This window comes from Rhipicephalus sanguineus, chromosome 3 (genome assembly GCF_013339695.2).
Source record: "Rhipicephalus sanguineus isolate Rsan-2018 chromosome 3, BIME_Rsan_1.4, whole genome shotgun sequence".
Taxonomy (NCBI): domain Eukaryota; kingdom Metazoa; phylum Arthropoda; class Arachnida; order Ixodida; family Ixodidae; genus Rhipicephalus; species Rhipicephalus sanguineus.
In genome coordinates this window covers 161453438-161466974 of record NC_051178.1, presented here as the reverse complement: position 1 = coordinate 161466974, position 13537 = coordinate 161453438, and the positions used below count along the sequence as shown (strand labels likewise).

Below are 13537 nucleotides of genomic sequence, written 5' to 3'. Positions count from 1 at the left end.
ATAATAATGCTTCGCTTAAGCCTTGGCGGTGTAGGGAGCAGGGTGGACCAGGGTCAAGGGGGCCACGTGGTGGCCAGTGGCGTAAGCAACGGGAGCAGCGTGCACGGCGAACTGAGCGGGGCGCACAGCATGCACGGCGAACTGAGCTGGGTGCACGGCCTGAACGGCGTGAACGGTGACTGGGGCTGGGGCGGCCTGAACGACCACGGGCTTCACGGCGGCGACAACAGGCTTGGCGACGACAGCGGCAGCTGGGGCAGGGGCGACCTCAACGGCGGCGGAGGTGTACAGGGCATCGGCTGGGTTGGAGCTCTTGGTTCCTGGCTCGTTGGTCTCGACGGTGGCGTGGAAACCCTCGGCATCGGCGGTGTACTTGACGGTACGGGAGATGCCGTTGGCGTCGGTGTAGCTGTAGGATCCGACCTTGTTGTTGTTGGCGTCACCGGACTCCTCGCGGGTCAGGCGGGTGCCGAACTCGTCGGTGGTGTCGTAGCTGAAGCTGTATGGCTGTGGTGGCTGCACGGAGGAAAAGAGCAGGAATAAAACTCTCAATGTTCCAACACTCCCCTGTCTTATTTTCTTTCTTGGAGTAGGCTGTATCCACACTGAAACCACTTAGTCAGAATGGGAAATTTGTGCGTAGGACTAGATTACAATCTGCTAGGATGGTCCTAGCGGCAGGACTTCACCTTGGCATAACTGCAAAGCAAGAGTACATTTAGCGCCTCTATCTAAAGCGCTACAGATTTTTATATTCCACGCACCACTTGCGCTCGTCGTTGAGAACAATGGGATGATTCAGTGGTTGCGGGTGTAAACAAACATAAATTTATATCTGCAACATAAAAGGCTTCGTGTTTTTGATGTGATAAGAATCGACCTTTACGGTCATTTAAACAATTGTTATTTCGACTACGTCGCGGACAAGTGTCATATATTGAAGCCTAAGGCGGCTTCAAATGTTTCTCGACAAAGATGCCTCATGTCTCAGATAAGCAAATCTGAGACATACTTAAGCATTTAAAAGGCGCGTATGTAGACAGTGTTTCATACGTTGCTTTAACGAATTTGATTGCGGCCGAAGGACCGTGCAGTTAGCTACCTGCTTGCGTGCGAACCATATCGCCCCACATGACTGATAAGAATGTTTTGCAGCAGGCCGACGATAACAAATGGCTGCAATTCTGACGGCAGTCAAAATATTTAATTTTATGTTGAACTTTTAGGTGCCATCTATTGCCAGGTTATAATTCAGTTTTCATGAGGCAAATGTATAAATTACAACCTAGTTCAACAAACCAGCCTTCTGAAGTCAAACTGGAAATTTTCATTGAAGCTGACGTAGACATTGAGTGAAAACTCACGTATTCCTCAACGGGAGCAGAGGCAGCGACGGCCAGAATGCAGCAGAGAAGGACCTGCAATGCACGATTCCAGAAACAAAAATAGATGCGTAAGTCCCTCGTCGTCATTGATGGCGGCCAACTAGAAAATGGCACAAACGCGACAGAGACGAGCTCCACTGCACCTTGGTGAACATGGTTGCTCGTTGAAGGGGCAGTGTTCCTCTTGTCGAGATGACAACAAGACTGGGCCTTCGCAGCCCGCGCTGTTGCTTTTATACTGGTCCCAAGAAGAATTCGTCTAACGCTTAAAGGAGTATTGAACGTGAGCAGCTATTATTGGAGGATACATTCAGGTGCGGCGCGATCACCTGTATCAGAAGGGCGAGAACCGGACGCAATGCTATGCCGCACCTCCTCTCCACTTTTGTAAAGGCGTCGGACGTGAGCTGTTTGGCAAGGTCGCTGGAAGTCAGTGACTCTTGCTTGTTACAGTGTCGAGGACGGTGTTCTTTGATGCATAAGACAGACGGGTAAGCATGCTGTTGATAGGACGTATCCTGGTAACATTACTCAAATTTTAACTGTATAAAGTGACCAGGATGTCTCCTATTCCAAGCGTAGCTGCCAACCTGTATAGTTGAATTCGCAAATGTGAAAGCAATAGTTATATTGCTCGATATAGAAGAGTGGAGGTGAGGAATTTCAGTTTTTTTTTATTACAGGCGCTGTTACAATAAGGAGTCAGGAACGAAACACCTCACGTGAGTAAACCGTGCTGGTGTGTGTGTGGGGGGGGGGGTTAGTTCGTGCGACATTTGAGTGAGCTAAAGTCGCGTGCACAAGAGAACACATGTAGAAGTGCCTGGATGAGCTCAGGACTATGTGCGTGTTCTACTTATGTTGTATCCTCGTAGCACTTTTAACTCAGTTTAAATCGTACATGAGGTCGACTTGATCGTCAAGGACCGTATTCACAAAGGAAGCTATTACAACTTGGGTAAATCACCGCCCGTGCTAGCGTTGGACACATAACTAAGGCATCCGGCTAGTAAGAAGGTGAAGTTATGGACTAAAACCTTCAAGAATGCTGTCCTGGTCGTTTCCACACGAAGCCATTTTTCAAAAGCCGCACACAAGGCCTCGCGATGTCTGACAACGTCTGGCGACGTCTCATTCACAATAGCGACGTCCAGCAGAAGTTATGATGAAGTCGAAGAGTTACTCAGATCCTGAGACCAGATTTTCTTCGCCTTGTAGTTGTTGCTTTTTTTAGGGACGCTTGCCAACATAATCTTGCATGCTACTAGTACTGATGACCACGGGCCAACGTTTACAAAATGATGGCCATTGTTTTACACTCCTGCCTGATATCGGCCAGTTATGCCTATTGATGGTTAAATGATCTCAAATGTTTCCCAACCTATGGCTAATGCAGTCAAAAGGACAAAAGACAGAAGTGCCCTACATAGCTGGCAGTCCAGCCGTCGTTTGTGCCACTTCTCTCGTTTCTATTTAATCCTTTTCACTGGCTCATTCTTTCAGCGTTTTGTACCGACTGACCCAGACTTCATTCAACCTTACTCCTGCTGGGGTGAAAATGGGGGGGGGGGGGTCAACGACAGAGCAGGTTGATTATCTCGCGAAATCAGCGCCAGTGCCCACGATTCGAGAGAAGCATCCGTCAGCACCACGAGGTATTATCAAGAATCAGAGAAACACATGGAAAAAATTGGCCGCGTATCTACGTGCTTCGCTGCAAATGTCGTGTAAAGACGATAGAAGAAGCGCTGCGTGAGATATGAACGCCATCTGGCAATACGTCGGGAAACGTGAATGCTGTGTTGCGGGCTGGTAGTCCCGGCGCAGCAGCAGGCAAGACCGGCGGTGACCAACGCGACCGGCGGGGACGCCAGCCAGCCCGAACACGCGGTTTGGCGCGAAGCGCCGAAGCAGAAGAAACGTCCGCACTCAACGAGTACTCTCCAAAATGCCAGAGCGGTGCCCCATGGCACTCGTACAGTGCAATACTGAACTGAAACCGAAACACAACAATGAGCTCGCGCAGAGGGCACGGTGGAAGCCAAGTTTCGGCGCAGTCGCATTTTCAGCGCAGCTTAGGAAACTAGGGTCTCTAGAATTACGTATCTATGTATTTTCTATTAAAGGAACACACCACCTAATACTTATCTAGTGATGTTGCGCCTCAGATATGCGTAATGTTTGCTTTTTGGACAACCATGTAGACAAGTATGAACCTAGTGAGCCGTTCACGATGGCTGGCCCTTGTGCAAGGAGTTCAACTTTGGCCGAGTGGCTGAATCGAGGGACGTGCCGACAAACAGAAAGACAGACAGACCAAAATTTCTGCGTTTAAGTTCCCCAAGAAGGACTATCGTCTTTAAAAAGTCACCCGCACCGGTACCTTACAAAGGACACATCTGAGAGATTGACATATGCATTAAAAACGTATGCGTGAAACGCTATGCTTGGACACGGACACATGCTCTAAGAGAGCATGCGTCCCAATCACGCTGGTATTAAATCGGGACCCAGTGAGATCACTTTTTCCAAACTTGAAAAGTAACCTAAAATGAAGCAGGGCGAGGCTTGACTTGTTTACAAAAATGGAGTCAACTGGCTGTCCTCTAAACAACCCAGCGATCTGCGGAAGCCAGCGGAGCTCTCGAATAGTGGTCATTTTACTACCCCTACTGCGCCCTTTAGCCTTACTGTGGACTAAATTTATTCGTCCATTTATTCTATCGAAAACTGCCAAGAGGGAATGTAATATACATAGACAAATAGCAAATTCATGCATATGTGTAGCAGTAGAATGCAAAAATAAGGACAGTTCCGATAACCAATCGAAAGAACGCAACATATTTGCGCATATTTGGTAGCGTTGTAGCCAAGGAAATTTACTTTCGAGTAGAAAAGGACTGGAGACCAATAAGAGACAGCAGTTTGAGATGACAATGTCTACGCGGTAATTCACAGCATGTCTTTTTCGAAAATTCAAGCTCATTGCTTAAACGTAATGTTCAGAGATCGGTAGGGGCAATAGAAAGGAGGCAGACGAGAAAGTTTCCTGGTTCGGTGATCACAATGAGAGAGAGAGAGAGAGAGAAAGAGAGCTCTGAAACGGGAACGTTTGTTAGGCTTTTTACGCTGCAAACGAGTCAGGCCGGGTAGGTTGATTTCGCAAACCAACGATCGCCTACTCTGTGCAAGAAGCAAAGGATAGTGTATCGGCCAAAGCCGAAGGAGTGGCATATAATGTTCTCGACTGTTTCCTCTTAGCTTTAATTAGCGCTCATGAAAAAATTTTACATGTTCATGCAAGAACATTCTTTTAGCGCGTAAAAAGTATTCCAGAATATTTTTGCGAAAACTATGCGTAAAATTAGGAAACATTGTGCAGTGACTTAGGTTGATACCAGATATAAATGTTGCGTACGGGGTATTTGTAGTTGTTTCGGTTATTCTATCACCATAACTCTTCTATAGCACGCAAGACTTCCAGGCTACCCGGCCTTGGTCGCACTATACCGCTAAAATAGGGAATGGACACAGTGAATATATCAAGGCGAACGCCTTAGATGCCCCATGAAACACCAAAAGTGACCTAGTAAAACGTTTTCTTGGGGTGGTCACAAACAAGTGACCATCGGCGTCGGTGTGAACACACGCGATAAAAATTAAGCATCATGTGATGACGTCACCTTGTGACGTCATCACATGATGAATGCCTAAGAGACCGCGTATGTTTTTGTTAAAAAGTTTTTCGTGGATTAATCGTGGAGTTTTCTTTCGTCAATTAATCGAATCATCGATAATTGTGGCAGGCACATTCAAAAATAATTTTGATGTTCTGAGGTTTTGAGTGCCAAAATCATGATGTGATTATAAGGCACGCCGTAGTGGAGGACTCCAGAAATATCGACCAGCTGGTATTCTTTAACGTGTACCTAAATCTAAGTACACGGGCCTCTCGCATTTCTCGCCTCCATCAAAAATGCGACCGCCGCTGGGCAAAGCACCGTTTTTTTTTCTTTTGCGCCAGTCCTCGACATGTAAAGTAGCATGAATTGCACGAGAATTGAGGATACACCAACAAAATACTCATAGAGGCTGTCCGTTACTATGGCGCGGGTTTGTATTTTAATGCAATAGCAATTATGAGGACCTCTCGGCGTATTTTTGCCGTCGCCGTGATGTTCCGGATATATATATATATATATATATATATATATATATATATATATATATATATATATATATATATATATATATATATATATGTGTGTGTGTGTGTGTGTGTGTGTGTGTGTGTGTGTGTGTGTGTGTGTTTGTGTGTGTGTGTGTGTGTGTGTGTGTGTGTGTGTGTGTGTCGCGGATATGTATATCTAGGTATCTAAAGAAAAATAAAGCAGAAGAAAAAGAATCCAAAGCACCCGACCTGGTATTCGAATTCGCGACCCCTCGCTACACAGCGCGCTTGGTTCGACAACTGAACCACGGGTCATGTATGCGCAGGCGAAATAACGGCGAGCTGTTAAAGAGTTTGAGAATTCGGTGCCCACGATGCTAAGTCCCCAAGGTGCATTGGGTAGGCTGCTCTTGCTTCGGACGAGCAGCATAGCTTCACAATCGGGACAAGCGCAAGCTGCGTTGGGTCAAACACGCGGGGCGCCACACGTGTCGAAATTAAAATCATGCGTTTCGCTGGCACTACCACGTCGTGGCCCGCGCTGCATCTGCGTCGTCTCGCTGGCGACCCATGAAGTATTGGGCACCCACGCTGGGTTTCGATTTATGGGCCTTGAGACAACGCCAACTCAAGAGCCCATGAGTGGCTTGGGTTCTGCGCATGCGTTCTGGCAACTTCTTGGATCCCCTTGCTCCTTGGAGCCCCACTTCTCAAAACTATCTATCTATATACACCATTTACGGCTGGTCATAGAGTTTCATACAATAACCTAGAGAGGAAACTGGCGATGCGATCGTTCAACCACCGTGGGAATGTTGGGAAGTACAGGCTTCGGATTAGATTGCGATAGCTAGCGAACTGTCTACGGATCTTTTTCGACAGCTTTAGTTTCCTTATTCGCGAAGCGTGGGTAGTGGGGTGGGTTGCAAAGCACTCAAGCAGTGCCTTTGTTGTTCGGAGAGGCTGAAGACCGCTAGATCTCTTGGTTTTCTGCGACGTTGCAGTTTTACTCTTTGTATATGGTAGTTTTAGCAAAGCATCGTGCACTAACCACTGCGCGTAGATGTAGCGTCTTGAACACAATTGTAAAGCAATGCATACCCTGGTGGTTGAATTTGTCCAGGTTTCACTTCCATCTCACGCTCACGGAAACATCTTGCAATGAGCTTTACGTCAAAAAGATTTAAAGAAGTTTTAATTGGAAGTAATTTCATATCACTTTGTTTTACACTCGACAAACAAGCGTCGCGAATCTCAAGAACGAAGGCCATACGAACCAGATCCGAAGCCTGTACATTCCATAACTTCCATGGTCGTTGAAGCGCCGCTGAAGGAGCCCGCGTAGACACTAGCGCCAGATTATCCTCTAGGTATTATAGTAAAAAACTCTATGCCGCTGCTGGTGGTATGCAGATCTCGGAAGAGCTTGAACGTCTTTGCTATCACGCAACACTCCTACACTATCTTTCAATTTGAAAACTGCCCAGGTCGATTCCACGAAAGATAAAAAAAGGGTGTATATTTGATGTTTCCGATTTTCCTGATAATTTTGTATGTTTTGCACATATGACTGCACAGCACGAAGTCGTAGTTCGTTTTCAAATAAAAAAATTTTTCATCACAGGAAAATTCGACAAGTGTCGCCGGTTGACGACAACCAGTTTACGAAGAGTGCGTTTTCGTAAATCCGCGATCATGCTGGCATCTACTGAAGCTATATATTACAAATATCTTTCTTTGTGGCGGAAGTAGAAGTAAAGAGGAAATAGTTCTTATGATTTCATGGAATTCTGAGCAAATTATGTATTTTTAAAAATTCAAAAAAACGCTGCGTTTTTGAAAATCAGTCAAATTTGGGATGCTATGGCTACTTCTGCGAAGACGTTAGCTTGTTCATATTTGCAGTATCAATAGGCCTTTATGTGAATAATGAACCTCTGCATTTCTATTTTTCTAATGATTTTCAAAGTAGTAAATTTTCATGCTCGAAACACCAAAAAGAGAAAAGTGCTCCTCGATTCAAAAATCTATAATAAAAAAAAAACCAATCTCAATTTTGTTCAAAGTCCCCCAAAACGTTCTCAAAGGACTGCAGAATGATATTATGAAAAAACATGTTGCATCATTTTTATTAGGACAAAAGCAGAAAATGTCAAACATTGTGTTTCCAGAGCGTGGTGGCTACTGCGTGAAGGACATCTCTAGTAACAAGAAAATACATTAACACGTCTTTTTCTTCTCTGAGCTTCCCTAAACAACAGTAATGATGTATTGTCGGAAAGTGGAAACTGTTTTGTAAAGAAAAAAGATCGTTCCAATTAAATGCATTTGCGTGGTTTGCGACTTCACGCCAGTGTTAGACATCCCTCAGTCCACAGTAGGCACTTTCAGTTGTAGCCTCCTTTTCTTTCATCTATTTCAGTTGAGTATAATTCATATCTTGAGTGCTAAAGAACGCATTCCCTCCATGCGTGTCTTATGATGATGTGGTGTGCCAGAATTGAGAGATTGGTATAAAAGCCAAGGTCTCTTCATGAATGGAAATGAATGTCTGGAGAGCGGTCGCCAAGACGTGTGGTTTTTGTTGGCCCAAATGTGTACGTTGTCAAACCTTATGTGATCAATGCAGAGTTTAAAAAGAATCGATTACGTGAAGATTGGTGGCAGCAGTTTTGGCCACGGACAAAACACGTTTTGTTTGCATTGCATCTGCTTTGTTTTGCATCTCCTTGTATCTCTTGAAGCAGTACTGGCAGATCTGGTCTCCCTCATGAATTGAGCGCGCATCCTACTTCATGACCCTCCACAAAAGAGACTCGATCCGATATCTTCTACATAACGAAAATTCCGCTGCAGCGGAATTTTCTTTTTGTGCACCATGAGGCAGTCCGTACAAAATCTCGGTCATGGCTATAACGCCTACCCATAGCCACCTTCAGAGCGTAGGACAGTGATCGCATCAAAGTGAAGCACAATTTGGATGCTTAACTTCTATCTCAGGTGGTGTTTGGCTGACTGGCACAGCCGTGCTCGTTGCTGTCATCTACTCAGGCGGGCGTCTATCGCGCCGCCCTTTGCACCTGTCCGCCTAACGCATGCTACTCCGTTTACACGAAGGCGTGTAGCGCGGGCCACTCGATCCGCCACACGATCCGCACGGTGCGGATCCAGAGACCGGGCGGGAGAGCGACGAGCGGTGAAAAATGTATCGTGTAACCAACGCAATCGACACCCAGCATTCTCTCCTGCAAAGCGACGAAGCCTGGCAAACAATGTGTGGCTGCTGAGCACTGCCGTACTCGCCGTTCACCACTGTCGCTATTTGCGATTTCTCACATTATTACAATGCATGATCGACTCAGCTACACAAATTTCGCGTTTAGCTTCGTTGCTTTTATATAAGCGCATTTACTCAAAAAAAATTATCCAGAGGAATGAAAATGTCCGTGCTGCCCGTCGACGAGGAATATAAGTGGTGTCGCAAATGCATTTAATTGGAACGATCTTTTTTTCTTTACAAAACAGTTCCGCTTTCCGACAATAGATCATTACTGTTGTTTAGCGAAGCTCAGAGAAATAAAAAGACGTGTTACTGTATTTTCTTGTTACTAGAGATGTCATTCACGCAGTAGCCACCACGCTCTGGAAACACAATGTTTGACATTTTCTGCTTTTGTCCTAATAAAAATGATGCAACATGTTTTTTCATAATATCATTCTGCAGTCCTTTGAGAACGTTTTGGGGGACTTTGAACAAAATTGAGATTGGTTTTTTTTTTATTATAGATTTTTGAATCGAGGAGCACTTTTCTCTTTTTGGTGTTTCGAGCATGAAAATTTACTACTTTGAAAATTATTAGAGAAATACAAATGCAGAGGTTTATTATTCACATAAAGGCCTATTCATAATGCAAATATGAACAAGCTAAGATGTTCACAGAACTAGCCATAGCGTCCCAAATTTGACTGATTTTCAAAAACGCAGCGTTTTTCGTGAATTTTTAAAAATACATAATTTGCTCAGAATTCCATGAAATCATACCAGCTATTTCCTCTTTACTTCTACTTCCGCCAAAAAGAAAGATATTTGTAATATATAGCTTCAGTAGCTGCCAGCATGATTGCGAATTTACGAAAACGCACTCTTCGTAAAATGGTCGTCGTCAACCGGCGACACTTGTCGAATTTTCCTGTGATGAAAAAATTTTTTATTTGAAAACGAACTGCGATTTCGTGCTGTGCAGTCATATGTGCACAACATACAAAATTATCAGGAAAATCGGAAACATCAAATATACACCGTTTTTTGATCTTTCGTGGAATCGACCCCCTTGAGACGCGCACAACAAAGTGGCCCCTTTCTGTACGCACTCCTGATGTGGAACGAAAAAAGAAAAGAACCCCGGGCGCACCTTGGCCGGATACGCAGAGAGCCACTCCACGTGCCGCAGTTTAAAAGAAAAAGAAAAATCGGCAGATCCCACGTACCGTGGGAGTCGATGTTATGCGAAGCATGCGGCGGGAAGGTGACTGTGGCGTAATCTTTTTACTGAGCGAAACGTTACAAAGTGACGCTAAAGATTTGTATTTATTTTATACGCACACATACATGTTGAAGAGCCGCATATGTGTTATATAACCACTTGTTTACAGTTGGATAACGCTGCCAACGGCAACGTGAGTATTACCAACACCAGAAGCGGTAAGCTGATATGTAGCACTTACACTTGGCCGTTATGATGGAGAACGCACACACGTTTCACGAACCCGTGTGCACGTGTGGAAGAGGTTCTTCACAGTTCTTGAACAAGGTCATCATCACCGTGGTCAGTGAGCATCAGCAGCTGGACATGACTTGTTATCGGATCCGGTCGTGATCGCGGTGACGAGGGGTCCATGTGTAGTGAAGTATGAGGTATAGTACAGCTGGTGGAAACCTTGGATGCCTCTTACGATGAAATGATCTATAATGTCGCCTGTCCTTGGTGTGGCAGCGAGGTCTTTTGATGCCCGGTCCACATGGAAGCCGTAAAGTGCACTTAGTCTGCCAGAACGAAGTAGTGTCCTCTTCATTTCTTACAAGGCTGGGCGATGACCTCATGCTGACCTAGAATGATGCCAGATTGACTGACAGCCGCTTTGTAGACTAGGCTACGTAGGCCACATACGCCCAGATAGTCTACGAATACGACAACCGTCATCCATTGATGTTTGTTTACGTAGCACTATCCAGACCTACCAGCCTTGACGGCCTAAAGCTCACCAACGCGAAAGGTGACTTCAGGTTCCGACATGTCGCCTCCTCTATCGAAAGACAATTTGTCGACGAAATGACCGAGGGATCCACAATTTCCAGCAGCTGTACTATACTTCATACTTCACTACACATGGACCCCTCGTCACCGCGATCACGACCGGATCCGATAACAAGTCATGACCAGCTGCTGATGCTCACAGATCACGGTGATGATTTCTTGTTCAAGAACTGTCAAGAACTCTTTCCACACATGCACACGAGTTCATTGAACATGCGTGCGTTCTCGAGACACGTACACTACATATAAGCTTACCGCTTCTGGCGTTGGTAATACCGACGTTGCCATTGGCAGCGTTACGCAACCGTAAACAAGTGGTTATATAACACATATGCGGCTCTTCAACAATGTGTGCGCATAAAATTTATACAAATCTTTAGCGTCATTTTGTAACGTGTCGCTCAGTAAAAAAAATTACGCCACAGTCACCTTCCCGCCGCATGCTTCGCATAACATCGACTCCCACGGCACGTGGGATCTGCCGAATTTTTATTCTTTTTATTCGTCGGGTCACCGCTGCCGATGACGGTTTTTCTTAACGCTCTCGCATTTAAGTTACCAATGTCTGTTCTCGCCATTCCTGGGTAGATATAAACTGTCAATCCCCTGTGGCGCATACCCGTACACCACGGCCCGGGGTAAACGGGTATGTGCCACACGTGTCTGGACGAACGGGTTTGACGACGTACGCGACAGGATTTTCGCCTTATTCATATCATGACCCGCCAGTCATATTCGCCACATCTTCCTACCCTCCCATGCCAATTTTGGTCGACACCAAGTTAAGTAGGCGACCATGAGAGCACCCAGACGTAGGTGGCCAGATAGATAGATAGATAGATAGACAGATAGATAGATAGATAGATAGATAGATAGATAGATAGATAGATAGATAGATAGATAGATAGATAGATAGATAGATAGGAACGCTCAAAGTTCCAAAGGTTCGCTAAGAAATGCTTCGCATTTAATATATAAGATAATATGATTCTCTATTGTCGGCACTTGCAGCCCATTACTCAAGCGCGAAGATGTAATAACTGTGGCAGTTGTTAGCTCACGCTTGTCCTGTGTATACCTGTGCGTTCTTTTCTGGCGCCCTTCCTTGTGCTTCAGCGGCGCGCTTCATGTATTGAGTTGCTTGTCGTTCCTAGTGTGAGATTCTAATTTTTTGCTATCGCATTCATTGCTTCGCCCTTGCGACGAAACTGTGACTTTTTAACACGAAAGTGTTTTATGCCGGGGACCACCAAGACTTCAGTGACGTATTTCCGTCACGGAAATGACGTCGAAAAAGTACGCACAATCAGATGGCAAAGAAAAAAAAGGTACCGCCAAACGGGCATCGAACCCACGACCGCTCGGTCCGCAACAGCAGATGCCGGGCACGCTATCCACTGCGCCACGGTCACAGACTCTGGAGGCTTTACGAACGCGCCTTTTATATCTACCACTCTCCCGGTCGGTTGGGTGGTGTTGACCTCTCGGAGTGGTAAGGTAAAGTAATTCGTCATTTTTGTGGCCTCCGCGACTAGCACCTGCAACGCGTTGAGGCGTCCGTCCCATTCGGCAATGTCTTAACACACCGCGAGGTGGTGACCTTTGCCCAAGCGTCGTAAAAGCGTTGGCCTCGCTCAGCACATCACGCTAATACAAACCAAAAATAGCTCTGCGACGCGCGCCTGCCTCACCTGGCTGTAACACAGCGTTCCATGCTCACGCGCTCGCCCCGAGAAAAGTCGCGGCCGGGCTACCGGGGCGGCACGACGCGCTTTGCGTTTCCCTTTAGTCCGGCCGTGGTGTTCAATCACATTTTAACATGCCGCTGGATTCCGACCGAGTTCTGCGTCCAATATGCGACGCTCTTCTGGCTATCACACTTCGTTCTCTGATTACGCTTTCACCGCTTACTACAGCTACCACAAGGGTTTGTTTAATCATTTAACATGGACGTTAGTCGTCGGGATGGAGCTGTACCACCAATCATCAAAGTGGGTGCATACACGTTAAACGGCACCATTAGCTGCCAGACATCAATATACATTGTGCAAACTCTCTTATATCAATGTACAGTAAACATTCAATTACTTCTGTGAGGGCACGCTTTACTTTCGTGTTATTCCGATTCCTATGACGGAGGGATCAACCGTGTTTTGTTTTTTTAATATCATTTAAGCGCTTTCAGGTGTTCGACCCTGGCCAGCCATGCCAGGTACTGCCTAGGCAATTTACAGTTCAGACTTCAAGATAACGCTGCGCTACCTACATTGACCAAAATATACACACGCCGCTTAGGCATTAGGGTCACTGTAGGAGCCTGCCATATTGAGCGGATATTATAAATCCTATAGATGACGATAAAGAACTCCCGTACGACCTGACCACGCTTCTTTGGCTTCTAATGTTCGCGGGGCTAAACACCCCCTATTGCAAAACGTAAATATATCTGTACCGTATGAACGTGTTGTACACACTGTGCAAAACAAATGCAAACGGAGAACACTTTGCGTGAACGCTTCGTTGAATTTCGTGGTAGTGGAATAAAAACCCGCTCGAGGAGAAGATGTAAAGCTGGAATGTAGGATTTTACACACAAGGAAAATTCAGACATTGCGAAAATTATTGCCCACCCGGCGTTACGGTGGCCTCTGAATGCGGCTCCTCTA

General features: G+C 45.7%; 1 protein-coding gene across 3 annotated transcripts in view; it reads right to left on the bottom strand.

The window, feature by feature from the left end:
• The window catches only part of LOC125757691 (cuticle protein 16.8-like), a 40604-nt gene continuing 27067 nt past the window's right edge, over positions 1–13537 (bottom strand). For 2 of the 3 annotated variants that reach the window (XM_049413577.1, XM_049413575.1), the window contains exons 2-3: positions 1365–1418; positions 1–516 (exon numbers count right to left, since the gene is read on the bottom strand). In XM_049413577.1, the coding sequence (XP_049269534.1) occupies positions 16–516; positions 1365–1418 (555 nt within the window). In that variant the 3' untranslated portion in view covers positions 1–15. Of the gene's footprint in view, positions 517–1364; positions 1419–1528; positions 1598–13537 lie in introns of those variants that run through there. The other variant, XM_049413576.1, reaches the window with a different exon arrangement.